This window comes from Hirundo rustica, chromosome 3 (assembly GCF_015227805.2).
Source record: "Hirundo rustica isolate bHirRus1 chromosome 3, bHirRus1.pri.v3, whole genome shotgun sequence".
NCBI lineage: Eukaryota > Metazoa > Chordata > Aves > Passeriformes > Hirundinidae > Hirundo > Hirundo rustica.
Window position 1 is genome coordinate 79,653,671 of NC_053452.1, and position 26,629 is coordinate 79,680,299.

The 26,629-nt window shown below is 40.0% G+C and overlaps 1 protein-coding gene across 1 annotated transcript in view; it reads left to right on the plus strand.

The window, feature by feature from the left end:
* Nucleotides 1–7,515: 7,515 nt before the first annotated feature.
* RNGTT (RNA guanylyltransferase and 5'-phosphatase) overlaps nt 7,516–26,629 on the plus strand; it is a 173,669-nt gene continuing 154,555 nt past the window's right edge. The window contains exons 1-4 of the mRNA XM_040059755.2: nt 7,516–7,609; nt 13,296–13,405; nt 21,402–21,505; nt 21,634–21,722. Of these exons, the coding sequence (XP_039915689.1) occupies nt 7,546–7,609; nt 13,296–13,405; nt 21,402–21,505; nt 21,634–21,722 (367 nt within the window). The 5' untranslated portion in view covers nt 7,516–7,545. The remainder of the gene's footprint in view (nt 7,610–13,295; nt 13,406–21,401; nt 21,506–21,633; nt 21,723–26,629) is intronic.

A 26,629-nucleotide genomic window follows, 5' to 3' on the forward strand; every position in this document is an offset into this window, starting at 1 on the left:
TAGGAAGTTACAGACATATTCCAAGCAAAAATTTTTTTTTCCCTTTCTCTAAGAAATGCTTGGATGACAAGAATTTATAACCTATTCAACATCATTATTTAAAATGACATTTACCAGTTTATTCTTAAAGCTCTCTAGATCAGTGATACTGTAGATGTAGGATATGCCTCCCTCTCTACTTTGGAGTGAGGCTTTTTTGGGGAAGAGTAGCATGTATTCTTATACAGCTTGTTCCAAAGTGCATACCAACAGAAAGTGAAACTAATCTCACAAGAGCAACGTTTGAGCATCTGATTATAAGTATAGCCATACATATATATTACCATAACTTAATTTGTATAGAATATATATATTCAGATTTGATTTTTAAAAAGCCTGATCCCTCTGTTTTAGTCTGTATTCCTTTCCTTAGCCTTTGGCCAGTTTCTTGGGGTATTTTCAGGACTTGAAGCATCTCAAAAGAGAGACTGTGGTCTTCATTTACTTTTGCTCAGTATGTTACACATATTTAGTATAATAATATAATAATATAATAATATAAGGTCTTATAAATAAAATCATGTTGAAATGTATTTTCTCAGATACTTAATTATAGCTCCTACCTCTATTATTCTGCACAGGCTATATATTCACAGAATCATAGTATATATGTACATATACCATATAGGTACAAAATTATGATGCAGAAAGTCTGAGAGAGTGTCTATGGGTAATAATCTTCTCTTTGTGTGACTGATCACATGAGAAAGGTTTCTGCCAGTATAGTAACCCAGATCTTAATCAACATGCATGCAGGTTTATAAGCTGAAACACTGCCACTCTTTGCTGTTTCAGGCTGTAGAGAAGTAGTAACTCTCTAACAGCTATTTCTGCCCCAGTCTGCCTCCTGCATTAACCAGGACCTCAGTTACTCCAGTAGTTTTAACCACAATCTCCAGTCAGGGCAAACTTTTTACTAAGATGTTCAAGTTCAGGCAGTAGAGAAACTAGAAAGTGTAGCATCAGACCACTGCTCTACTTTCTGGAATCCGGTCACTCCCCAGCCCAGCTCCAAAGATTATGAGTCATACTTTCCACTTAATTAAATTAAATGAGTTTCTCATATATAATGTCATACTTTGCCTACTGCTAGTCATCTCCCATTGTGACATTTTAATTGTTTGATTACTTCATCCATACTCAAAACACACTACTATCATATGATTCATTTTATGCAGTAGAACATACACTTTTCAATGTTACACGTGGATATTTTTTACAGTGTGGACTTCCATTGAAAATCATCCTTCAGAGCTGATGCAAGTAAGGCTTCAGTTGCCTAGGTCAAACTGTAAGAACACTAGGGAGACCGGTGTTAGTCTTCCAGGAATGACAGGCATCTTGCTTATAAGCTCGTTGTCCAGCTTCTTATCTCCGATACATCAAACACACCATCATTTCAGCTGTAGAGGATCCATAGCAAGGCATCTTGTTTTTCAGGCCTGCAAATCAGTGCTTGAAATCACAGCTGTTGTCCCTCTTCAAGCACACCAACCCTCTGGACAGACACCTTCTTCCCGGATAGGTCTGCTGAATAAATCGCCTACCAAGTAAATCATCTGCCACGTCTGCATGTCTTGATCTAGGACTGGTAACGTCCCCCCTTGCGGTGTGAGATTTACATGTCCTCAGTGCAGCACACAGGTGTTTGGTGGTGTAGACTGATAGCTTATGGTCACTACCCCGAGCACGACAGCCAGTGCAGGGACCTGGCTTTAAAGCAGCTCTGTCCCAAGCTCACTCTGTGGTCCCTGCTCACACAGAGAGTCACTTTGCTGATTGAACTAACACTGTGATACCTTAGAGGCTTGAGCTGAAAGGATACTTCAAGATTTAAATAGGCTTGAAAGGAGGCTGTATATAGAGCATCCATTAGTCCGTTAATTTTATTACTCTTAGAAAAAGGAGGGTGTAGTCTATATTCTACTGAATGTCGGGGTTGTCTTCTGTTTGAAATTTTATTAAGAACTGTATCGTAACCTCGCACTAGGGGATGATTCCGGGAGCTGATTCTGCTATTTTATGCTGTTCCCTATTTACTTTGAAGAGGAAAAGTAACCGTACTTTAACTTGCATCATTCCAAGTCTGTGAGGTTGTGGTGCCCCCTACTGTCACGAAGACTAAAAACTGGTAATTTTGTTGCTGACTTTCTCTCAAAGTTCTCTGTAGAAACAACACTGTAAATGACATTTTCTCAAGTATATTGTTGCACTCAAAACTGTGTTTCAACATCCCTTTTTCATATTGTATACACATAAGGAATAAAATCACTTTATTTTTAAAACTTACTTTCATTTTCAAACCTGAAAACATGATTTGTCTCAGAAGTTAGATTCTTAAATATTTGTTGACAGCAAATAAATAGTAATTAACTTAAAATGTTGCATTCCTAGAATTTTGTTTTGATTTTTAAGAGTCAGTGCATACTCATAAAGTTTTAAATGTAGAAGCCTATGTATGTATTAGAGAACATAACTATAAGCAACCAGAATATTAGCTTCCACTGAAATCTAAAACTATGCTTTAATTTTGCTGTTTTCAGGGTGGTTTGTTTGTTTGTTTGTTTTCTTATGATACCATTAGAATGTAAGTACTATTGGAATAAAACACAACTACAATAACAAAGTTGAAATATTAATTCACCAGTACTCCCCACAAAAGATTCATGCATGCTGAAATCAGTCATAAAGTCACACTATACTCCTAAGTCAGTTTGCCCTGAACATTAAAACAAATAAGCAAGGAATAAATTAATTGAATCAGTAAATAAACCCCATATTGTCTGTGTTAAATAAACCCCATATTCTCTGTGTTCCATGTACTTACGAGCTTACTGTATCAAGTCTCTTTCCAAGTGAACACCTACACCACAAAGTGGAAAAATAATTTTATATGAATCATGTTTGCATATTTAGTTTCTTTCACAGTTACTTTCTCTTGACTAAATCCTTTTGCAATCTCAGTTTAGCAAATAATCGGTTGTTGGGGGTTTTTTTTTTTTTTTTTTTTTTTTTTTTTTTTTAGAAATGTATTTACTAGATAGAGTCAGAAATGTCTGTTTCACAGAGCATCCCAAGGGATGATTTTCATATTAAATTCATTATTACTTTATGAACACATGGAAAATAATGCTATACTGAAGCAGAACAGTAATAAGGTCATTGACCTGTATCACTATAGAAGAGGGCAACACCATGTGTTCTTCTGTCACAAGAAGTACCTAATTTATTCATTTTCTGTAGAACAGGTAACATTAATATTATAAGTAGCTACATAATTTGTGACATTAAAAGTGTAAAATTATTCATCAGCAACAATTTGGGTAAATGTTCAATAATTAGGAAAAAAGAGTTAAAATCTCTATATGTGTCGTTCCTGTGTGGTATTTTTTTTAGTGGTTTAAAGTCAAGGAAGAACAAAAACTCAGCTCCCCACTACCTAAACCAACATGGCTGAGCTGAAACTAAAGCACTGATATCCATGGCACAGAGGATGTCCCACATCCTGGGAAAATGACTTCTTGATTGTAGTTTCTGCTCTGCCAGGAAAAGGATTAAAATTGATGAGCAGAAACCAGAGTTAAGTGTACAAACATCTAAGTAACTCTAAGATAAAAGAAAATTGTTATACAGTAAAGAAGAATGTTATATCGCAGACTATTAACACCTTGCAGTTGTTTTCTCAAAGCAATCTTTGAAATGACCACTACGGCCACCCTCACAGTCCTTATTCAAACACAGCCATGTCAGCTTTGGAAAGTCACAGGAAGACACGAGGGACTTGGATTCCTCTGCTGGAACACCAGAAGCGTCAGACTGAGTGTTGGTATAAAGGCAAGCAGGACGTGCCTGTTCACCAAGTGTGTTGGATGTCACTTGCAAACACCACCTGATGCCTGCGTTAATAGTTTCAAAGTGTCTAATATGGCAAAGTCCATACATATGCATATAACATGTAACATCAGCTGTAAACAATTACTTGCCTTGTGCATTGTTAATAAAATACACCCTCCCATTTTAACTATATAATATATGTATAAAAACATGATATTTCTGATCTGCAGCTCTTACACTAGTGTCCTAGGGTGACTTTATGATGCTTGTATCCCCAGCTGTCTGCTCTGTTTGTGCTGTATATTGAGTTCTGTGCCTTTAAGGCTGGTTCTAAGAGCAAGGAGAAGCGCGGAGTTTGTTTTGAGAAAACTGCCTGACTCCTCCACATTCTGCTCCGGATGGGGTGTTTGGCGGAGGCTTCGAGAGACTGCAGGACAGAGATTTTTTTGCTTTTAGTTAGTTTCAGCTACCTAGGGCAGAGAAGTTCCCTGGACTGGTGTGGGTTGTGGGTTTTTTTTTTTTTTTTTTTTCCCTTGGAACTGTTCAAACCTGCTCTGGACTGAAAACCCAGGGGAGCGCTGGGGGCTGCACCTGCGGCCCACCGGGGCCTGGACCTCGGCATTTTCCAGCAGTGCCGGAGGGACTGGGACTGAGGAGAGACTGAGAGAGAGCCGAGCTACACCCACGGCAAGGACTTTCTCGTTTTGTCATCTCACTCCAGAACAAGAGGTTTTATTGTTTCAGATTATTCATTCTTTGTACTTGTGGGCACTTTGTTTGTTAAGTAAAATAGTTTTTTCCACTTTTCTCCGAGGAAGTTTTTTACCGGACCGGTTGGGGGGAGGGGCCATTTGGGTTTGCTCCCTGGAGGGATCCCATTCAGGGGTTTTCTCCCAAATTTGCCCTAAACCAGGACAACTTGTTTAAAAGCATACCAGAATCTTAAATCAAGCTGATGAGAACAGATTACTGCTCATTCATGACATCTTTTTGTACTAATCTTCCCCTCTCCAAATGGTTTAGTTCCTAGTTTTGCCATACTGCTGACATTACTGTGCGTGGCTCCCAATTTAGTGAAAACAGATACCGAGTTATCTTGCTGCTGCTCTTTGCTTCCCCCTCTTTCTGAGCATGCCTTGCACTTGGTCCACTTTCTTTTCTGGCCGGTCTTCAGCACCACCTGGTGTCTGACTTGTTGCTTGTTTGTTCCATAAAGGAAAACAGCATAAAGTAACATTATAATGGAAGTACATTTAGCAGTTAGGGAAAATAATATGATTAGTCTTTTGCTGTAGCAAGACCTTCAGTTTTAGCTAGGATGAGAAGATTAGTATCTGATGATGACAAAAGCCTTAGAAGACAAAATTCAGAAACTTCCAACATAGTATGAGAACCTAATGACTCAGTTATGCAAACTACCTAAATGAATACCTCAATTACTCTGAGAGGATATTCTAGGGAGGAAAATATGTCTGATAAAATTCAGTACCTCAATTACTCTGAGAGGATATTCTAGGGAGGAAACTATGTCTGATAAAATGCAGATATAAAACACAGGAGGAATATGTGTAATGACGTTTGTAATAAATTCTAGATGGATGAAATTATTTTCATTGTTTGAATGTATTCACAGTACCGAACAATATTTCTATTATATCTGTACACACAACACTGGTTAGTTCTGCAAGATGTGGCACCTCCTGACATGCAAAAGCAGCACACCTGGCTTATGGTGAAACAGAAAGTACAGACAGAACAGGACTGAAATGTAAGTAACTGGAAAATTAGGTCCAAAAATTGCTCTTGTTTCCTAATGCTGCACTGAAGCCACCTCTGCTGGTTTTGGCTGAGATAGTTAAAAAGTTAAACCTAGAAGTAACTTTTAGGGTGCTGCATTTTGCATGTGTGACCAAAACAGTACTGTGAACATTGGGATATTTTAGCTAACACTGAATAGGTCTTGCACAGCATCAAGACCTTTTCTGCTTCTCTTGCTGCCCTGACAGTGAGCAGGCTGGGGGTGCACAGGAATTTGTCAGGGGCACAGCTAGAACAGCTGACCCCAACTGACCAAAGGGATATCCCAGACCACATGATGTTGTTCTGAGCAATAAAAAATGGGAGAAGGAGGGAACATTTGGAGTTATGGTGTTTTTCTTCCCATTCCCATTGTGAATGACAAAGCTCGGCTTTCCTGGAAATGGCTAAACACATGCCTGCCAATGGAAAATAGTAAATAAATTATTTATTTTTCCTTATATTTATTTCAACCCCTGATCTTTCTCACTTTCACCCCTCTGATTCTCTACCCCATCCTGCTAAAAGGCAGGAGAGAGTAAGTGGCTGTGTGGGCTTAGTTTCTACAGGAGTTAAACCAGGAGACACCTTAGATATTCCTTTCACGTGGACAAAAAATTCAGGGCTACAGTTCTTCAACTGAGTCCATGTAATAGACCTCTTAAAGCCCACAGAGAATATTCACTGGTATTCTGTATGGAAACAAAGTTTTTGTTTCTCTCTGCATGCCATCTTTCAGGGTGTGCTTTTTCACAAAAGAAACGGAAGGCCCCGGACAGAGGTATCTCTGCTACACTAGCAAACCTGTTACATTGTGATTAGAATACGCTGCACTACTAGAAGGATCCACCTACTTCCACATCCACTTCTGATTATATGGGAACATTTGGCAAAAAGTAAAAGCTGAGGAATTATGTCTGTCCAAGCCTCCAGCTATTTTCAGCTCAGGCCGTTTCCCAAACCTGATGCAGCCTGCTACTTCAGTAGCCATGGATTGCATTCTCCTTGAAGCACCTTCTCAGTCTTCCCTGAGACCTGTGTAAACTCCACATTTGCAGCAGCCTTTGCCGACTGCTCCTGTGGCTGGACAAATTATCCTCCCAGCTGCTTCCAACTGAGGTCCTGTTACTTTCTTGTAGTGGCTTGAAGGTGCTAACTCAGAATCACAGAATCAATTAGGTTGTAAACATCCTCGGAGATCGAGTCCAGCCTAGGACAAAACACCACCACTTCAACTAGAGCATGGCACCGAGTGCCACGTCCAGTCTTTCCGTAAACACCTCCCAGGGACGGTGACTTCACCACCTCCCTGGGGAGCCCATTCCAATGCCTTATCATCCGTGTGAAGAGATTCCTCCCAATGTCCACCCTCAACCTCCCCTGATGCAGCTTATGACTATGTTCTCTTGTTCTATCGCTGGTTGCCTGAGAGAAGAGGCCGAACCCCAGCTGGCTGCAGCCTCATTTCAGCCAGTTGTAGGTAGCGATAAGATTACCCCTGAGCCGCCTTCTCTCGAAGCTTAAACACCCCCACCTCCCTCAGGCGCTTCTTATACAACCGGCGCTCCAGCCCCTTCACCAGATTCGTGACCCTCCTCTGAACAGAGAGGAGGAGCCTGTAGCACTTTGTGACCCTTCGCAGGCCGAGTACCCCTACTTTACGCTGCCCTCTTCCCGGCCGGGCACCACCCCTGGTCGCGGAGCCCCGGAAGCGGAAGCGGCTCCCGGCGCTCTGTGTGCGGCGGCGGCCGAGGCGGAGCCGGGTGTGAATGGAGGCGCCGTGGGCGAGGGGCCGCTGAGCGCCCTGGGGCCGCCCCGCACCCCGCGCCCCTTCCCCGCCTCCCTCCCTCCCCCCCCGGCTGCCCGGGCCCCGCCATGTCCTACAACAAGATCCCGCCGCGCTGGCTCCACTGCCCCAGGAGGGGACAGCCCGTGGCAGGTGAGCGCCCGGCCCTGCCCGGCCCCGGGGCGGCCGCGGGGCGGCAGCGGGCGCGGCCCCCTCCCCTGCGGCGCTCCGCTGCCCTCCGGTCCCGCTCCTCCTCATCGCCGGGGGCCGCCGCGGCCTCTCGCCCTCTGTCCCGGCCGGAGCTCTTTGTCCTGGGGCTGCGGCTGTGCAGTGTTTCCCCCCGAACTCCTGACCGGTGTTTGTCCCGGACCTGACTCCCGTTGGGCAGCTCTTCTCCTTAAAGCCTGACCCGCAGCAGCGTTTTGCCTTCGGCGCCGGGCTCACCCTCCCTTCGGCCTCTGCCCCCCTCTGACACGGACTCGGTCCGGCCTCACCCAGAGGTGCAGGGGTACGGGCCCTCTCCTGCCCCCCGGAGCCTTAGTGCTGGGCTCTCGCCTCGCACTGGTTCAGTTTCGGGCTAAAACTTTTCCTGTCTGTCACATCTGATGAGAAAGGCGACAGCCAGGCATGCAGAAGGTGCCGTACTGGAGCTGCTAAGTTGATCAGAAGCTTGGAGCATTTTTCTTAGGAGGAAAAGCTAAGAGAGCTGGGCCTGTTCAGCCTCGAGAAGAGATTACTGAGAGGGGATCTCATTGATGTGTATAAGTATCTAGAAGGAGGAAGCGGGGGGTTGTCAGGAAGATGGAGCCAGGCTCTGCTCAGTGGTGCTGAGCAATAGGACTAGCGGCAATGTGCAGAAACCGATGGACAGGAAGTTCCACCTGAACATGAGGAAGAACTTTACTGTGCAGGTGACTGAACTGGAACAGATTGCCCTGAGAGATTATTCAGTCTCCCTTACTGGAGATGTTCAAGAGCCATCTGGATGCAGTCCTGTGCAAAGTGCTGTAGGATGACTCTGCTTGAGCAGGGAGTTTGGACCAGATGACCCTCTGTGGTCCCCTCCACCCTGACCAATTCTGTGATACCATTCCATGTTTGGTTCTTTTTCCTGAATGCTCTGAAGTCTTATCCATGTCAGTTTGTTACTCTGCCGACTGACAGTGCCCTTCCAGTCACCGATGTATTCCTGAGTTCTTTAGCTGGAGAATGAGTTAAAGTGTTGTACTCCAGTGTTACACTTGTATTTTTCGGGGTTGGTCAGTGCTTGCTGTCTTCTTGGATATTCTTGCCCATAAGGCACTGTCTCAGTTGTTACTTGGTATCTAATCTTCTGGCATATAGTGGCAGTGAATTCAGTATCTTCTAGACACACAATTTGATCTAACTATCGTGCTGACTTCAGGTGAATGCTTCCTCTGCTGCCTGATATGAGATAAAGTAAACAAACATCTCTCTTTTCAGTTTTCTCAGGTTCTTCTTTTCTCTGTAATGCAAGCGATTCCAACCCCACAGTTTGGGTTTTTTTTCTTTCTCCAATATTTATTAGTTTTCACACCTTTCATATCCCTCTCTGTGGTGATGTAAAGGTATGTTTTCAAAACACAATATGTGCTACTCAGTGTGTTATTTAAACTGGCACTGTGCCATGATTTGCTTAATAGTTATGACTCCTGTGTTTTCTATCCCACATTTCCACGTCATCTTACATTTTTTTGATGGCAGTTGGTTGTGGAATGGAAGACATCGATGACTATATTTAGAACCTGGTGAGACATCTCAGTTGGTTTAATCCTCAATAATCCTCAGTAATCATCAGTATGCATTATTTGGCATTTATCAGTATTTAACATCAGTTGTTCACTTTGTGGGTTACTGGTTTCCCTCAAGTTCCTTGTACTTCTCTGAACTTGGCTCAGTTAAATAAAGCAATGTTGGATTGCTCGCGTCCATTATCTCTTTCTCCTGATCATGGCCACATGCATTACTTGGTAGCTAATGAGAGAGGTTTGATAGGCTTTGACCATGAGAAAACCAGACTAAGACTGATTCTTTTTTCTGTATTTTTCTTCTCAGCAAGTTCTTGATCTTTATTAGTTGTGGCTTTTGTTTGTCTTTTGAGCCACGGTTTCTAAGAAATAGCAACCTAGAGTAAGCCTGAATGAGGGTCATCAGTGTGTCATCTGCTGTGCCATCACTGCTTGTGTGTTTGTTTATTCAGGAACTGCAAGGTAATTCTTTTCCATTCCATGTGATCATGCACAGGAAGTTAGTGCACAGTAAAAAAAACCTGAAAGCGCTTGGCTCATTTCTTTGGGTGCTTTATCAGGATGTGTTCTCATTCACCTGATTTTTAATTTTTTAGTGTGATCAGCTGACCAGAAGTAATGATATGCCGTTGGTCTTCCTCCCTTTTTTGCTGTTTTACATTCAAAGACATCTGGCAGTTTTATGGGAGATTATTTTTAGAGTTTAATTGATGTTGGTACTATCTCCCAGATAGTTGGGAGATACATGTAACTAGAATGATACATTCTAGTTTTAATTAGTGTTTAAATCAGATTTCTAAGCGCCTGTTTGTGACTTAATTTCCATCTGATAGTGTATTAGTAATAGTGTTGCTAAGCAAGGTTTGTATGGCTTCTGTGGACTCATATTCATCTAGTGTTTGATCATGATGCTCTTGTCTCATGATTGTGGCATCTAGAATTTCTAGATGACCTCAATGCAAGTACTAATGAGGCCTGAAACTCTGCTGTTGGTGAGATTGGGTTCATTCAGGTAACAGAGCTATTCATCCTGGACAAGGTGAATCCATCTACATCTCCCATTATTTTCCAGCTCACTTCTTTAAATATTGGTAGTTTTGTGCCACTTTCTGGTTTTATGGTACAGCAGTTCCTCAGAATTGCACATTTTCACATTTATTGCATTGTAATAGAACTGAAGTCATTCTGATGAAAAGAGCTTTCTCTAAATGCTTAGATCTGAAGTGATCAGGTTTCTTCAACCTTACTGTCTTGGCATCAGCATCTCAGCAGGTATCTGCTTCTCATGACCACTGAAAACCCATTCTCTTGGCAATTTTATCATGGAAAGTGCTAGCAGGATACGGAAGAGGAGGCGTGAGAAGTGTCTCAGCAGTGTTTTCCAGCCTCCTTCTGTTGATGTGTATTAGTTAATCCTGTTCTAGACTCACATGTAGCATGCAGAATTGTGGGCTATTATGGAAAGCATGCATATTGCATATGAGAAAGCACCTTAAATAAGAGTAATGCTTCTGATTCGGGAAGTTTCTAACCTATAACTTGTTGTAGTTGGGGAGAATAATCTGAGGATGGATTGTCATTGTCACTTTTCTACTCTCTTTCCTAATTGTTATTGGCCTGTGCTGGTGATGACATACTAGATGAAATGGATGGTTTGAACCAGAAGACTGTTACTTTTTAGAGATATTGGGGGTTTTTTAATTGTGGATTTTACCATTTAATTTTATTCCTTTCACTTCAGTCACTTTACCCAGTCTAGCCTTCCTAATCAATGCTCAGTCTAAACATACCATGGTCATACATAATTATGTATGTCCTGTTTTGAGTTGATAGATTCATGTCACAGAAAATCCAGCTAAATTAAGAGTGTTTTTTCACTGGTATGCTCTAGAATTTAGATTTGAAGATAAAATATGTGACAAAGTTAGAGCATGTAGGTGTAGAAAATGTGATGTCTTACATTGTTCACTTTGATTTCCCTCGGATTTATCCACTTGATGTCCGTGCTCTGATATACTAGGCTCTTATTTTTAGAATTTTTACCTATTTTTCAGCCTAAAGAAATACTATCTGTTAGACAGGTAACTAATTTGGAAAATGGTTTTTAATAGCCACTTTCCTAAACTCTTTGACAAATTTAAACTTAATTGTGGAAGTAGGTAATCATCAGTTGTCAGGGTTCCAGTAACATTTTGAAGTTAATTTGGAAATTCTATTGAGGAGTTACAATTAGTATCATAATATAGTTTAGGTACTTGAATGACTTGGGATGCTTTGATATCCATGTAAAGTATCGCTTTGTTACTGTTGGATCACCTAATTCAGCAAATGATTTTTTAAACTTCAAAAGCTTATGCACGGAGGCTTAAGTTGAGTTGCAATCAGTTGTTTCTGCATCACTTCTTTAGCATGTAAGGCAAAACTGTAGAAGAGACAGTAGCTACTGCCTCCTTTATACTTGTCCGTATTACTCAAAAAGTATATTACAAAAAACAGTTTGAAGATTTACCAGGTAGAGAAGAAGAAACTGGAATTTATAGAAGCTGTGCACCTAAATACTTCCAAACATCTGTGTTTCCGTTTTGAAAGTCATAGTAAATGAGCTCTATATGAAATATTCATCACTTCCACAGCTGTCTGTAGGTATTCAAATGCTGCAGGGGATGCTGACTAGAATATTTTGTCTGTCTTTTCCTGTCAGTGAACAGGAATGTATTTTGGTTGTTCAAAAAGAAACCAGAGTGCAAATCAGCCTAAATCAAGATTTGCTTATAGGAAGAGAATGAACATGTTCATTCTGTGTTCCAGAAGATGGACAACAGGAGAGTCTTCTGTGTGACTGTACAGTCTCATGTCAGATGCTACAGGAAACAGTTGTAGCCTCCAGGCACTTTTCCCACTCTTCTCTTTTCCCAGCATCTTGTAAAGGATGGTGGTTTTCTTATGTAGCCATTGACTCTTTTGTCAGTGCAGCTCCTATTCTTGAGTGCCTCGGTTAAAAAAGCATAGTTACATTCTTTGGGTTCCATAATGAGTGAGTAGATGTGTTAGTATGGGTGTAGCAAGTGGCAAAGTCTAAAAACTTTCAAGCATGATGTTGTTTTGCAGAATTAGGGTGACAACAGATCTTTGGGTTTGGATCATGCAAATTTAGGATTCGCATAAGGAATATAACGAGTTAAAGTGGAAGGGTTAATACAGAGAGGCTGAATGATAGTGTTGAAGGTGACAAGGAGCACGAAGAAGCAAGAAAATTAGATAGTTGAAGAAAAGAGGAACTGGCAGGGAGGTATCCAACCCAACAGCCTTTACCAGGGTGGATGGAGGGTGTGTAACTGTTGGGATGAAAAAGCAAAGAGCAGTCAAGTGAAATATTTCTAACAGTCAAACAAGTTAAAGCTACTACAATTTAATACTGTTTAGCATGAATGTTGATAGTATGACGAAATAACTCCTTTTAGCTGTGAAGTTTGGAACGGTCTCAGACAGGTGAACAGTGAAGCTGTTTCTTATGTTGCTCACTAACATTTAACCTGAGCTAACCAGTTCCATAAAGCTTCATGGTTTCCACATCTGTCTGACTTCTGTGGTTTCTAATATCTATTTCATGGAAGATAGAAACTTATTTGAGACTATATGAAGTGTTGATAAAGTTTTTTTTGCAGGAGTCTTTACTGTGTATTATATTGGCAGGTAATCAAAGCTGATGTTTACATGATTGGATGACAAACTGTCATTTTAAAATGCCGTTTGCATGTTTTCATCTGTACTGAGTTTAAGTTTTCTATATTCTGTAGTGCTGTAATCCCCCAACTTAAATCACACTGTAAGTTAGCTAAAAATGTTAAATTATTCTGTTTTAGATGAACTGATCTGTATTTCCTTTAAAACTTGTGATTTCTGAGAGCTCATAACTAAAAAATATTCCAATTTACTGTTGACAGTACTATTTCTGCAGTTATCTATTATTGAAGGTGAATGTCTAAAACTGCTCAGCATGTTGCTTTGAAACACAAAGTTCTCACTGTACATATACATAAAATAGTGCAAAATTTTATTATCTTTCATAGGGAAGTTTTTACCCTTGAAGACAATGTTAGGACCAAGATATGATGAACAGGTTGCAGAAGAAAATCGTTTTCACCCAAGTATGTTATCCAACTACTTAAAGAGTCTGAAGGTAAAGTTGAATTTTCTAATAATTGAAACATTGCTTTCATTTTTAATGTTTACTCAAGTGTTGCTTTTCAGATCTAAGGAGAAAGTGGTTGATGGCTTTGTTTGGAACACCTGTACAGAATTTTTTTTTTTTTTTTTTTTTTTCCATGTCCTTTTTAAAGTGAGGGGCCCAGAACTGGACACAGCACTGGAGTGTGGCCTCACCAGTGCTGAGTACACATGATCACTGGCCCTGGTCCTGCTGGCCCCTGTCATCCCGCACCCCAGTGTCCCTTTCTGCTGAGCAGCTCTCCAGCCACTCCTCTCCCTGCCTGTAGCACTGCCTGGGGCTGCTGTGACCCAAGCTCAGGAGCCTGCACTTTCACTTTGCCTTATTAAACCTCCAGGCATCCATCACTGCAGACTTGTGATTCTGGCTCACTTCTTTATTCTCTGTTTTGCCCATTTCTATCTGTGTGCTTCAGTCTGTGTGTTGTTCTGCACTGTAGCACAACTGTGACCATAAAGGTGCGGAACGGGACCTTTCCAGCCTTTCATGTAGGTCTCTGAAGTGTTGTAGCCAGTCTGCTGCATCTGGAGATGTTGGAAATGGGATTTTGAGCCTGCCAGGCAAAGAAGGGCTTACCACCTAATTAATTTAATTGGTTATTAAACTTAATGTAGACGCTTAGTGCCATTTGTTTTGATTGTATCTGAGATTAATCATGCAAGTGGTGTTTTTTTCTATGAGTTTTTCATTATTTTTTGCTGTTGATTGAGGTTAAATTAATTCTGAATTTGTTTAACAGTATCAGACCTGAAACATCAGAAGAATTAGGTGACTATACGATGGGAATCCTCATTTTATTAATCTTTCTTAGGCTTAGGTATGAAGTAGATGGTGAACTACTCAGTGTAGTAGTGGTTAGAAGTACCTGTGCAGTAATGTGATAAGAAAGTACGATCAGCGAGGCTTATGTGCCAGTTCTCAGTGCTTGAACTCATAGGATTTTTCTTGTTAGAGTTCTTGCATCTGTGCTTTTATTATCTGCTCTAATCACAGAGGATCAAACAGAACTCTTTCTGAATAAAAAAAGCTATATGAATCCTGAGGTTCAAAATATTTCCTATAACAAGATTAAAACAAAACAAGGTTAAATGTTGATACCAAGAAATGGATATAGTTTATTTAACAGTAAAAGAAGCAAAGAGAAAGAAAGAGAAAAAAGAGGTGGGAGGGGCATGGAAAGAGTGACAGGGACAGATTAAATAGAAACATATCCCCCTTCCTTGGATCCCAATGACATCTTTCTGCTCCCCTCCCTCTGGTCTTCTTGGTGGGGAGGGTTCCCCCCATAAGTATAGGATCCAATGGATTAATATATGTTTGGGCCAGGTGGGAATGCCCAGGTGCCTCCCCTGAGCGGGGGAAAGTTTGACACTGTCCCTTGCAAGGCTCTGTGTCAGTTGCATCATTTTGCATCATGTGCAGTGCTCTGGTGCAGGGGCTGACGAACCATTCAGGGGGGCCTTTGATGGACCATGACACCCCCTCTGCTGTCCCTCACATGAATGTCCCAGAGATGTGGCTTTCCTGGGATGGGGGGGGCCCACAGCTGCACTAGTCTGTGCAGGAAGGCTACACACCCCAGAGCTCTCCTCATCCCTCTGGGCTGGGGGAGAGTCTTGGCAGACCTGGCAGCAGATAAGCTTGGGGCTATGGCTCCACTCCAAACCTGCTGGGCTTAATTCTCCTGTGGTAGTATTCTTCTCTCCCAGCCCAGCCGTGAGAACAGCGGCACTTTTACCTTATCTCAGATCAATTTGCAGCCCAGGGCCTCAGTCAGGGGGTCTATTCAGGGTGGGCTTTGGTGATGCAGCTTTTATTTTATTTATACAGTTTTAATGAACAAAAATCCTTCATAAAAATGTTTAAGCCATAAACTGTAATATTTTAGTCTCTGATACCTGCATCTAAATTCTACTTGAGTTCCTCTTTTATGTATTGTTATAAATACATATTGTATGATTGGATTTTCACAAATATTAAAACGAATATTACTTGTGTTATGTTGGAAACTTACGCTGTATTAATATAGTTTCTTCTAGCAGTGTGATAAATATAGTTTTAGGCTATAGCTTAATATTAAAAAAGAAACTATGTGATGTAAAATGCTTTTTGTAACTAGCTCAAAGAATGGGAAAGACAATCAAGAAATTCTTCACATTGTGCTATCTGGGTAGAGATAACAGCAACAGACACCAAAACCCCAAAGGAAGAATTTATTGCCTCCGTTATCGGGGAGTTTGAGACTCTGTAGAGCCACAGGGGGGTATGCAGGATGGCTTGGTGGGGGGGGGAAATTGAAATTAAGCAGAAACACCCAAAGTCAAAAGGAATGTTTGAATCATGTATGAGATTTATGAATATGCAATAGGCCATTGCTTTTAAGAGAAGATCCTTTGTTAGCAACATGTGCTTTTTAGCAGAATGCAAAGCACCCAGATGTCTCTAAACTTTTGCTTTTTATGTCTCTTACTGTTTTAATTTTTATTATTACTAAACTCTTAAAATTTTAACAAAAAGTAAACTGCATTTTTCACATGTATTATGTTATTTTTGACTCTTACTGGATTTGATAGGCATACCTGGAAATTTTCACAAACCAATCTTCTTCACGTTTCAGAGTAATTCAAAAATTTGTGTGTATTTTGAAATTACAGAGAACTTCACAGCCTTACTCAGAATTTCTAAATTCTTGCCTCCTTAGTGATTTGCCACCAAAAATAAATAATCATGGGGAGACTTTGCAGCCTTTCCAGTACCCACATCTGTTTTGTTGTAATGCTACAAATTCATGTCTTGAGTGGCATCAAATTATTAGAATTTGATATTAAAATTAGTAGCATGAGGATCCCCGCTTATATTTTGGTTATTTTGATTAACAAGCAAATCTATTACATTTTATTGGACCCTGGCATTGTTGATGAATGTTTGCTGTTTGAAAATACGTATTTCTTTTTTATTTGTCAAATTGTGTAATGGTTACTGAAGTACTCTATTTGTAGATCAGCAGATTACCAACAAACCAGCAATGAAATAAATGTGAAATTGAGGAGCTCTGTAAAAGAGAGTTTTCCAACCCAAGAGGAAAGTAGCTCACTGTGCATGGTTCTTGTAATTTTATTGCAGTGTGTTTTTTACTGCTAATATTTTGCAGAATAATTACTTCTGAAAACTGCTTATTACTTAAGTCCATATAAGTTAGCTTCCAAATAAAAGACTTCAGCAGAAACTTTTACATCTGGATTTCTGTAATAGAGATACTGCTCTTACCACAGACTTTTGAAAGTACGGGTTTTAGCATTTAGGACAACATCTGTCTGGGAGGACCTGTCTCTAGCAAGCTTCGTATGTGATTCCTTTTCTCCTGGAGCTGGTTGCTGAAGTCTGAGTGTTAGAAACTGATTTGATTAGCCATGGCAGCACCATTTTTCTTCTGATCACCAATATTGGCATAGTATCTTAATGTTCTCTTAATGTTCTCTTAAATTGCAGGAGCAATTGGTGACAGCATGAATAAATTTTATTTATTTTTTGGGTAGGTAGGTTAGTACAGTTTACGCTTTATGCAGGTAGATTTATTTCTGTCACAAAGAGCTAGGACATTAGTTAACTTAAAAGAATGTTTGGGTAATTAGTATGCTCAAGTTACAGGAAAACTATTTACCAGTTTTCAGCCACATTATTGTTTTCACAGATACATTCAATCACTGATCTAAACTATTTTCCTCAAATAAGAAATGCAAGGAAAAATTCCTGAGACTGGAGCAAATTCAGTGTATTTTATGCTCTCTCCTTGCTGGGGAGGGTTTTCAATCTCCAGTGTCTAAGGAGAAACTTCTGGGGTCATACAGAAGAACCTAGCAAAGCCCATTTTATTGCACAGTAGCAGAAGAGCACATGCATAAAGCATTAATAGCTGGGGATATCTGGAATGTGAAGAAGTGAGGGGAAGGCTTTTTTAGTTCCAGTGGTACTGGTGGTTTTTTTTGCATGGATTTTTTTAAAATCATAGTTGTATACTTTGATATGTTGTATAATCCCCCTGCTCTTTAAAAATTTCTTTATCATTTTCTTGTGCTTTGCACTCTCTAAATTGTAATGTGTTACGTGCAGTCAATCCCATGGACTGAGAATGCAAATGATTAGGCTTTCTGTAAAGCAGGAAAGCTGCTTTCAGGTCTTACATGCTCTGTATGGTATAAATGCTTTTGTAGGTTTGGATAGATTACATTCGATGCCTATTTGCCTTACTGCTCCATGAAGTGTGTGAGGAACAGTGTCAGTTCACATGAGCTTCTGTTGTTTATGATTGAAATGATAATAATGGCAAAAGAATAGCGAGTGAGAAGTCCTACAGGCATGAATTAAGTAGTCTTGGAGATATTTGCAAAATACTGTAGGGAATGGAGAGAGGGAGGAAAGTAATCATTGAATTAATTGCCTTTGTATAATTCCTACAGAATTAATCACTGTCTAGGATGCTCTCAGTCTCCATGCTTAGCAGCTCAATTGACATTTTATATTTGAAGTTTCAGGTGGTCTAACATTGTTTTCAGGTGGACCCTCTTGTGGTTTGTATTTCTGCAGAACAGTAATAAGAGTAAATAAAATATTCTGAATACGATACGCAAAGTTGACAATGAGAAATTCGGAACTGATCTGGATATTACTTTAGAAGTTTTATTCCTGATGACATAACATCATGATGCTTTTTAATATTTATTAAATAAAAGTAATATGAAAATATATAAGTATTGCAAACGTTTATCATCAGAAGTTTGAATATCATGGAGAGCTATCTCTGTAGATAATTGGAAAATTTCCTTTAGGGGTGTAATAGTTTTAATTTTGAAACTGGGCGGAAACACCAATTAATGTAGTGGTTTTATGTTCACTAAATTCTGGTCTTAGTACTCACTCTTTTTCTGTGGTAGAGAGACTAGGAGAAAAACAAAGCAGGCTCAACCTTAAAAATGAACAAATAGTTTTATTAACACACACTAAAAGAACAGAAAAAAGAAAGTTGGAAAAAGACTAAAACAGAATGAAACTCTAAAAACACTTTTCTCTCCCCTTACAAACTGTTCACTTTCCTACAAAACAACATAAAGGGACAAAACTTGTAATTTTCAGTCAGTTTCACTATCTGACAATAGTCTTTCATCAATTCTTTAGAGTTAGAGTCTCTCTTAGAGTCATGGATCCCACTGACAACTTAGAACAGTTCTCTTGTGGGTTTTAAACTGTCACAAAAACAACCGCCCAGAGAAACCCGCCTTTGTGACCCTCCCAGGAGCAGTTTCCCGAGCTGCTTATGGGTCATGGGTCTTAGACTTTTGCATACTGGGGTGTCACCTTTTAAAGATGAATAACTCTAAAGCAAAGGATTCTTTATCTCAAGGCACAGTGATACCTTCTCATTTCTTCACTGGCACAGAGGGCTTTTCCTCTTTATCTCTGTTCAAGAATCTTATAGGATTAATATTACTCAGTCTATCACAAACACCTTTGCTCAAATCCACACACAAATTAAAACAATCATCTCCCCAAATGCTTATCTTTCCCATGATTTAAAGGAATGATCTAGAGTTCATTTCCATGGCTCAAGTAAGAATAGAACAACCAACTCTTCAACCCTCTGTCCCAATAGTCTTTTCACTCTTGCTTTACTGACTTCATGCCGTTGTTCTTTATGTTCACTGTCACCGAGACACACAAAGCAGTCACACGCAGACAAGAGATTTTCGCAAGGCAGAAGTCCTTCCGATCCAGCTCACAGCTGAGAGAGCTGAGAGAAGAAGACCCCTTTGTTTATTTCTTACTTTTTATACATTTGTGGGTCTAGCAGAAGATTGGCTTTTTGGGGTTTCCACCCCTCAGCCTCAGTGGCCAGATGAATTGTCAGTTACAATTGTTTTCAGGTTAGAAATATGCAAACAAAGGACAGAGAATGAAAAACAAAGGATTTGTTTATGTTACATCTGTGGGAAAAGGTAGAAAACTGCTCTAATATTCTACAGTAGCTAAAAGATCTGACTCCATTTATGAAATTCAAAAAGGCCTTAAAAAACCTCAGAAAAACCAGGGTAACAGTTCACTCTGTCTTTCCTTACTCTCCCAGAGAAGGGCCAAGCTCTGGAAGCTTCATGTTGCTAAGAAAGAGTTAAATCTGCTCAAAGTCTTTGTCTCTCCCTCTGTAGCTCATGGTGTTAAATGTTCAAGGCCGTGCTGCTGAGGGAGGAAGAGCTCACACAGAAACATCAGAGATCAGAGCACTCAGGCAGTCCAGAATCATAAAAAAACCCAGGCAGGATCATAAATGCCTTCTCAGCCCACCCCTTGGTGTAAATCAGGGTGGCCTCAGCCTAAATGGTGCCCATAGCCCTTATCAAGGCCTGGCAGAGATCTCTATCTGCTCCAGGGAAGTTTGGAGAAAGTAGCTGTTGTAAGGCAGCAACCTCTCCTTCCCTCTGCTTCACCCGGGAGCCGATGGAATCCGGCCAGGTCTCAGGCCAGCTCCCCCCCAAAAAGGGGGGAGCAGCAGGCCCAGCTCGATGTTACCTGTCTCTCTCTGGCCAAAGGAAAGGAGGAAAAATAATCCACCTACAGGAAATCAAGAGGTTTTATATGGTACTTCCCAAAGTCGTAGCCAACAATTTTTAGTGGTCAAAACAGATGCCAATATTCCAACTAACTCTCGGATAGGTCGCTGTCTTTTCTAAAGCAATTCCCAGGTCCTGACCTGGAGAATTATTCTACATTCTTCTATAACTAAAAAAACCAAACTGTACTAACCCATGACAAGGGGTCTACTAAACAACACACCAATGTGAAATAGCTGTTTCTGAACTGTATTCTAGTTATAATTGGATTTTACCTTTTCTGAATTGTGTGGAAATGGTGTTTTACTTTGTAATTCTTCCAACTGCACTGCTAAATTTTTACCAGTCTGTTGGTCCTACCTGAAAGCATGACATTTTGTCCAAAAGCAATTGCTTTCACTTACAAGACAGGAAACCAAAAATACTTTATTTGCTCAGGTGTATTAGTGTGCTGTTTTTGCACAGTAGAACTTGTGTGTTGGTTGTTTCAAATTTTGTTTGGAACAAGGATTGGTAGGATGTACTTGGATACTTTGTGTGTTTTGTGCCACCCAGTGGAATTTCTGCTTTCCATCCTTCCTAAAAGCATAGTAACTTCCACAAAGCTCTTTAAAAGACTTATTTTCCAGCTATAAAAACAAACACTAAAAAATTATGTTGATGCACAAGAGGACACATGGGGGTAGAGTGGGGAAGGCATCCTGGATTCAGGTATGCCCTAATGTCTGAGTGGTTGACACTGCCACCTTAGCTGCTGACAGCATGTGTGGATGTCTGCAGTTGTTTTGTATTTCAGCTTTAAATAAGATGTTTTTAAGAATTTAATTAATTTGATTAATTTTAAACTTGAAAATGTGTTGTTTTGCACTCTAATAGGTAAATTAAAATGAGTTATTTTTTCTCACAGTGTACTTATATGTAAGTCTCAGTAGTTAATTTTTCTTACGATGCTTTCATTGTGCCAGTGTTTAGTATTGTTCTACTTTGCATAAGAACACTTGATTCCATCATGTTTGTCTTCTTAGCAGGTTAAAGTAATTCTTTACCAGACTTTCCAGATGTTAGCAGAATTTTCTTATTTAGAATCATTGGTTGGAGCAAACTGAAGTTTTTGAATGGATGACTAGTGCTAATATAGACACCAGCTTTCACAAAGAAATGTGGATGTCTGTAATGATGGAAAAATACAGATTTTACAAACAAATGCAGTATTTAATAATTTTTAAACTTACAAATGTAGCCTGTAATTGCTTTTAATTATTTTGTTTTTAGACATGTAGTATTTTTGCACTGGTATTTGAACCACAAATATGTTTATTTTTAATTTTTTTTGTTGTCTTGTTTTTTAGGTTAAAATGGGTTTGCTAGTAGACTTGACCAACACCACTAGATTCTATGATAGAAACGATATAGAGAAAGAGGGAATTAAATATATAAAGCTCCAATGTAAAGGGTAAGTTGTGTGCACTTTTAAATTATTTCTTTGCTTTTAATTTGAAAGATCACACTGAAAAAGTTATTTTTTTTTTCCTTTTTCCCTTTCCCCCAGGTGTCTCCTAATCCATGTGTTGTGTTTTTCAGGCATGGTGAGTGCCCTACACCTGAGAATACAGAAACATTTATCCGTGTATGCGAACACTTCAGTGATAAGAATCCTTCAGAGCTTATAGGTATGTCTTACATCCATCTTACGGCCATCATTAGTTTTATTCTTATTTTGTTTCATATTTGCTTGTAACTGCAGTCTCTTATTCTTAGAAGTCTGAGCAAAAGAATTTCCTCGGTACAGTGTTTATGCATATATAAATTTGATTGCTTTTACTGCAAAACTAATACCTTTCCTTTTTTTTTACAAAAAGTAGTATGTTTCTGCATCCATCAGTTTGATAACATCTGTTGACTTAATGCAGAAAATTATACAGGCCCAAAAGCTGTCTACAAATACATGATACTTGCACTGTGGTTTTGTAACTTCTGCTGATACAAATGCAAGTTATGTATTGTGTTGGCATTTGGTGGTCTGGTTTACTTGAGGTCATATTTGGTAACTGAATTATCAGAGATTCTTCAGCAAATCTCACAAAACTGGGAGTAGATACTAGGATAAGTTTTTCTCCTGTGGTATACTGTCTTGCAGTAAATATTTGAATGTTCTAAGCATACTTTTTTTTTTTTACTCATCGAGAAATAAATTCTGAGTTTAATTTGCATGCCTTCTAGTTTAAGTTAAAACTATTTTACTCTGATTTTTTTCAGTCGTATTAATGCTCATCTCTATCTGCAAACTATCAGAGACAAGAAATTACTTTGCAGGTGAATTTCCAAAGTCAGAATGGGTGTCATCCTCAATCCTCTTGGATGATGGTTTTTGCAGCCTTCTTGAATCTGAGTGTCTGTGTGACTTAGGAGTACATGGAACAGTTGTTTGTGCAGGTGTCATTGCTAAGACCTTGGTAAACTCAGCTGGTATGTTCACGCATTTTAGGAGTCATCCAGATGCATGGTAGGATACCTGAAGTTATTGGAAGGGACCTGTGGAAATCAGCTACTCAGTTGCCCTTCTTTAGAACAGCTAAAGCAGCTTCCTCAGGGCTATGCCCATTTGGCTTTTGACCAGCCTCCAAGCTCAGAGACTCCACAGCTTTTTCTGGCAACCTCTTCTAGTGTTTGTTCTTACAATAGAAAGGTTTTTTTCCTCATGTTGAATCAGAATTTATTGTATTTCAATTTGTAGCCATTGCTTTGTGGTCTGTTGCAGGATGCAGTACCACTGAGAATTTTTTTTTTGAGTGCTTGAGAGATTTAATTTGGTCACACATTTTTTCACCTAGTTTTCTTTTGCATACTTGCTTCTTTTTTGCGCACAGAATGCAGTTTAATTTGAGACCGTTGTGATTTAACTCCAGCCAGCAGCCAAGCCCCACACAGCTGCTCCCCCACTTTTCCACTGGTAGGATTAAGGAGAGAGGTGGAAGGGTAAAGGTAAAGAACTCAAGAGTTGAGATAAAGACAGTTCCATAGGGAAAGCAGAAACCACACACAAAAGCAAAGCAAGGAATGAATTCCCTACTTCCCATGGGCAGGCAGGTGTTCCTCTATCCCCAGGAGAGCAGGGCCCCATCACACCTAATGATGATTTGGGGAGACAAATGCCATCACTTTGAATGTCCCCCCATTCTTCTTTCTTTCTCCCACTTTATGCATGGAGTGTTCCATGGTCTGGAGAATTTCTTTGGTCAGTTTGGGTCACCTGTCCTGGCTGTGTCTCCTCCCAACTTCCAAGGCACCCCTAACTTCCTCATCAGTGTGTGTGCTGGCTCGAAAGCAAACCCAGGAAGAGACTCCAAGTCAGAAAAAACAATTTAATAAGAGGAAATAAAAAGGTAAAATAAAATAAATGCAATAGTACAAAAGATCACTGACAGAGTCAGAATACAACCTGACACCGTGGTAGTAGCAGTCCAGATGAAGTGGTCTTGTTGAAGCAGTGATCCCATTGAAAGATCTGGTAACTCTTGTCCTGTGGGAATCCAGTGGGTAAGGCTGCTTGTGCTGTCCCAAATCCCAGATTATATCCAGGTGGGAATGCTTGGCTCCTCTCCCTGGGCGGAGCATCTCACAATGGACTGATATCATTTTATCAGTCTTGTAACGGGTCCTTGGTTGCCCATTGAGCAGAGATAGCTCCTGGAGGGAGTTATCTATGAGTCACGCAGCAGGGCATTGATGGGCCATTAACAGAAAATAGTCTGGAGGGAGGGGGCAAGGGAAACACTGCCAAACCTAGTTTCAACATCTTATGTAGATAGACTACATACTTTGGGCACATCTTACATTGTAACCTAGGACAGCTTGGCAGCATGAAAAGCAGAAAAGGCCTTGGCTGTGTGTAAGCCCTGCTCAGCAAAACCAAAATATATCATCAACCCCGTGTTAAGCACAAATCCAAAACACAGTCCCACACCAGCCACTGGGAGGAGAATTAATAACTCCGCTTCAGTTGAAATCAGGACAGAGACCTGGGTGTTCTTCTCTGAACAGTAACACAACTATGTAGTTTAAAAAATGAGGAACTGCTAAATGGGAGTGAGTGGGACCAGTCACCAACAGTATTTCAAAACTTAGGCCAGAAGCAAGATATTGTTTGTGACTGATCCCACTCACTTTTCTTTAAGCAATTCCTCATTTTCAGTCTCCTTTTGTAGTTCTTCCACTTGGTCCTCCAATAGTATTTTAGAACTTGATATAGTGGTTATGGTCAGCAGTTTATATAGTGCATGGATAGCATGGTGATATCCTATAAGTAGCAGACCCATTTAGTTGATATTTCAACTTATAAAATGCCATTTTTAGTGTTAAGTCACTAACTTTTTCACTTTGATGAATTGTGGAATATTTTTCCATTATTTAGACGTTTCACCTCTATAGGGGAGAATAGTCAGTTAGAAAGAGAAAAGGAGAAATTAGTATGCTGACTAAACTTTTAAAGAACATGTTGTTAAGTCTTTCATAGAAAAGGAGAAATTTTTGAATTTTCCATTTCCCTTTTGTGAAACTTGTAATTTTGGGCACTTGGTTCCCTCATCAGAGGGACCGGTGTGGAGGTTGTTTATCAAAAGTGAAAGTAGTCTGTAGCAGTGCACCCTGTGTGATCTTCCTCTTCCAAGCCATTTGGTCTCATGCTGAGATGCTTCTTTTCTTTGTCATGTGTATAAAATTATTGACTTAACTTTCTTGGCATCAATAACAGCTGCAGGACTTCATGATACCATTTGTTTGCAATTTTGTTCTCAGTGTGACCCCTAAATGTGAAAAGAAACTGAAATGTGAATGATAAGTGATCAAAAATTTTCAATTCATCTAGAACAATATAGGAAGGAAAGATTATTTTTGCAGCATGAAGGACAGGCGTATTCCTGCCAACCTTAAGGAAGTGACATGCAAAAATTTTGCTTCAGCAGAAAACAAAAGAGAAATGATTGTTACTAATAAATTCTGGAAGCTAATATTATACTAATAAATTATACTAATAAATTATACTAATAAATTATACTAATAAATTATACTAATAAATAAGGAAGCTAAAATTCATTTAATTTGATGCAAGTTACAGGGTTTTTTTGTATTTTTAAATGGTTAGGAATGATGAATCTACAAAATTCATGGTAATTTTTACCTTGCTTTATCAAGAAGGGAACCTTGGCAGGGCAGGCACGAAACCGGATCCTGTTACAGTAAACGCATATCTTTTTTTGCCCACTTAAAGTTGGTTTGGATTTTTTTATCAGTCTACTTTTTGTAGGTACTCTTTAGTTCTCCACTTGAAAATGTTTGTACTTCAGTGCAGAGGAGTGTAAAAAAAGATAGATATTCACATTTTGTTTGAATACAGATCAAGTGAATTGTTACTAAGCTTTCTTTATTAGCTGTGGTAGAGAAATGACGAAATGAGTTAAAACTCAAGTGGCTTGCTTCATGGTGTTGCGTTTCAGGTCTTGCACTTCGGGTCACAACAACCCCAGGTAATGCTGCAGGCTTGGGGAAGAGCAGCTGGAAAGCTGCCTGGCAGAGAAGGACCTGGGCGTGCTGGTCTGCTGGCCAAGAGCCATCAGTGTGCCCAGCTGGCCAAGAAGGCCAATGTCCAGGAGGATTAGGAAGTGATTGTCCCCGGTACTTGGCACTGGTGCTCAGGCATTAGCGTTCTGGAGTGTGTCCAGAGAAGGTCCACAGAGCTGCTGAAGGGTCCGGAGCACAAGTCTTATTAGGAGTGGCTGAGGGAGCTGGGATTGTTTGGCCTGATGAGGAGGAGGCTCAGGGGCGACCTTATCGCTCTCTACAGCTGCCTGAAGGGAGGTTGTAGCCAGATGGGGGTCAGTGTCTTTCCCCAGGCAACCAGTGACAGGACAAGAGGAAATGGTCTTAATTTTCACCAGGGAGGTTTAGAACATTAGGAAAAAATTCTTCGCCAAAAGGTGAAGTTGTCAAGCACAAGAACAAATTGTACAGGGAAATGGTTCAGTCCCCATCCTTGGAGGTCTTTAAAAGCTGTGTAAATGTGGCATTTAGGGACAAAGCTTAGTGGTGGACTTGGCAGTGCTGGGTTAATGGTTGGATTCAATGTACTTAAGAGCCTTTTCCAACTTAAACAATTCTCTGATTCTATGGTAACAACTGAAAAATGTTAAGAATAATTTCTCTTGATATTAGTGGAAGCTTTAATGATATTTATAGTTTAAAATTAAGTAGGAGGAAGAGACAACATCTTTCCTGAATCCTCCATGACATTTTTAATAGCACTGAGGCTAGTCTGCTGGTCACTAGATGGTGCTGTTGCCTTGCGAGACGAAAAAAAATGCAATGCATTTGACAGTGTCTCCCTCTTTTCACTCGAGGATGAGTTCAGTAAAAAAGAGGCTGAAGACTTAATTCTTTTTTTCACATTGAAAAGATAAGTAATTCAAGGTGGTTATACGATTGAACATTTTTCTTTTTGTAGGTTTTTTTTTTTTTTTTTTCAAAATTAGTAAGTCTGGTCTTAGCATGTAATAGGGAATTTGAGTTAGAATTGTGGTCTATT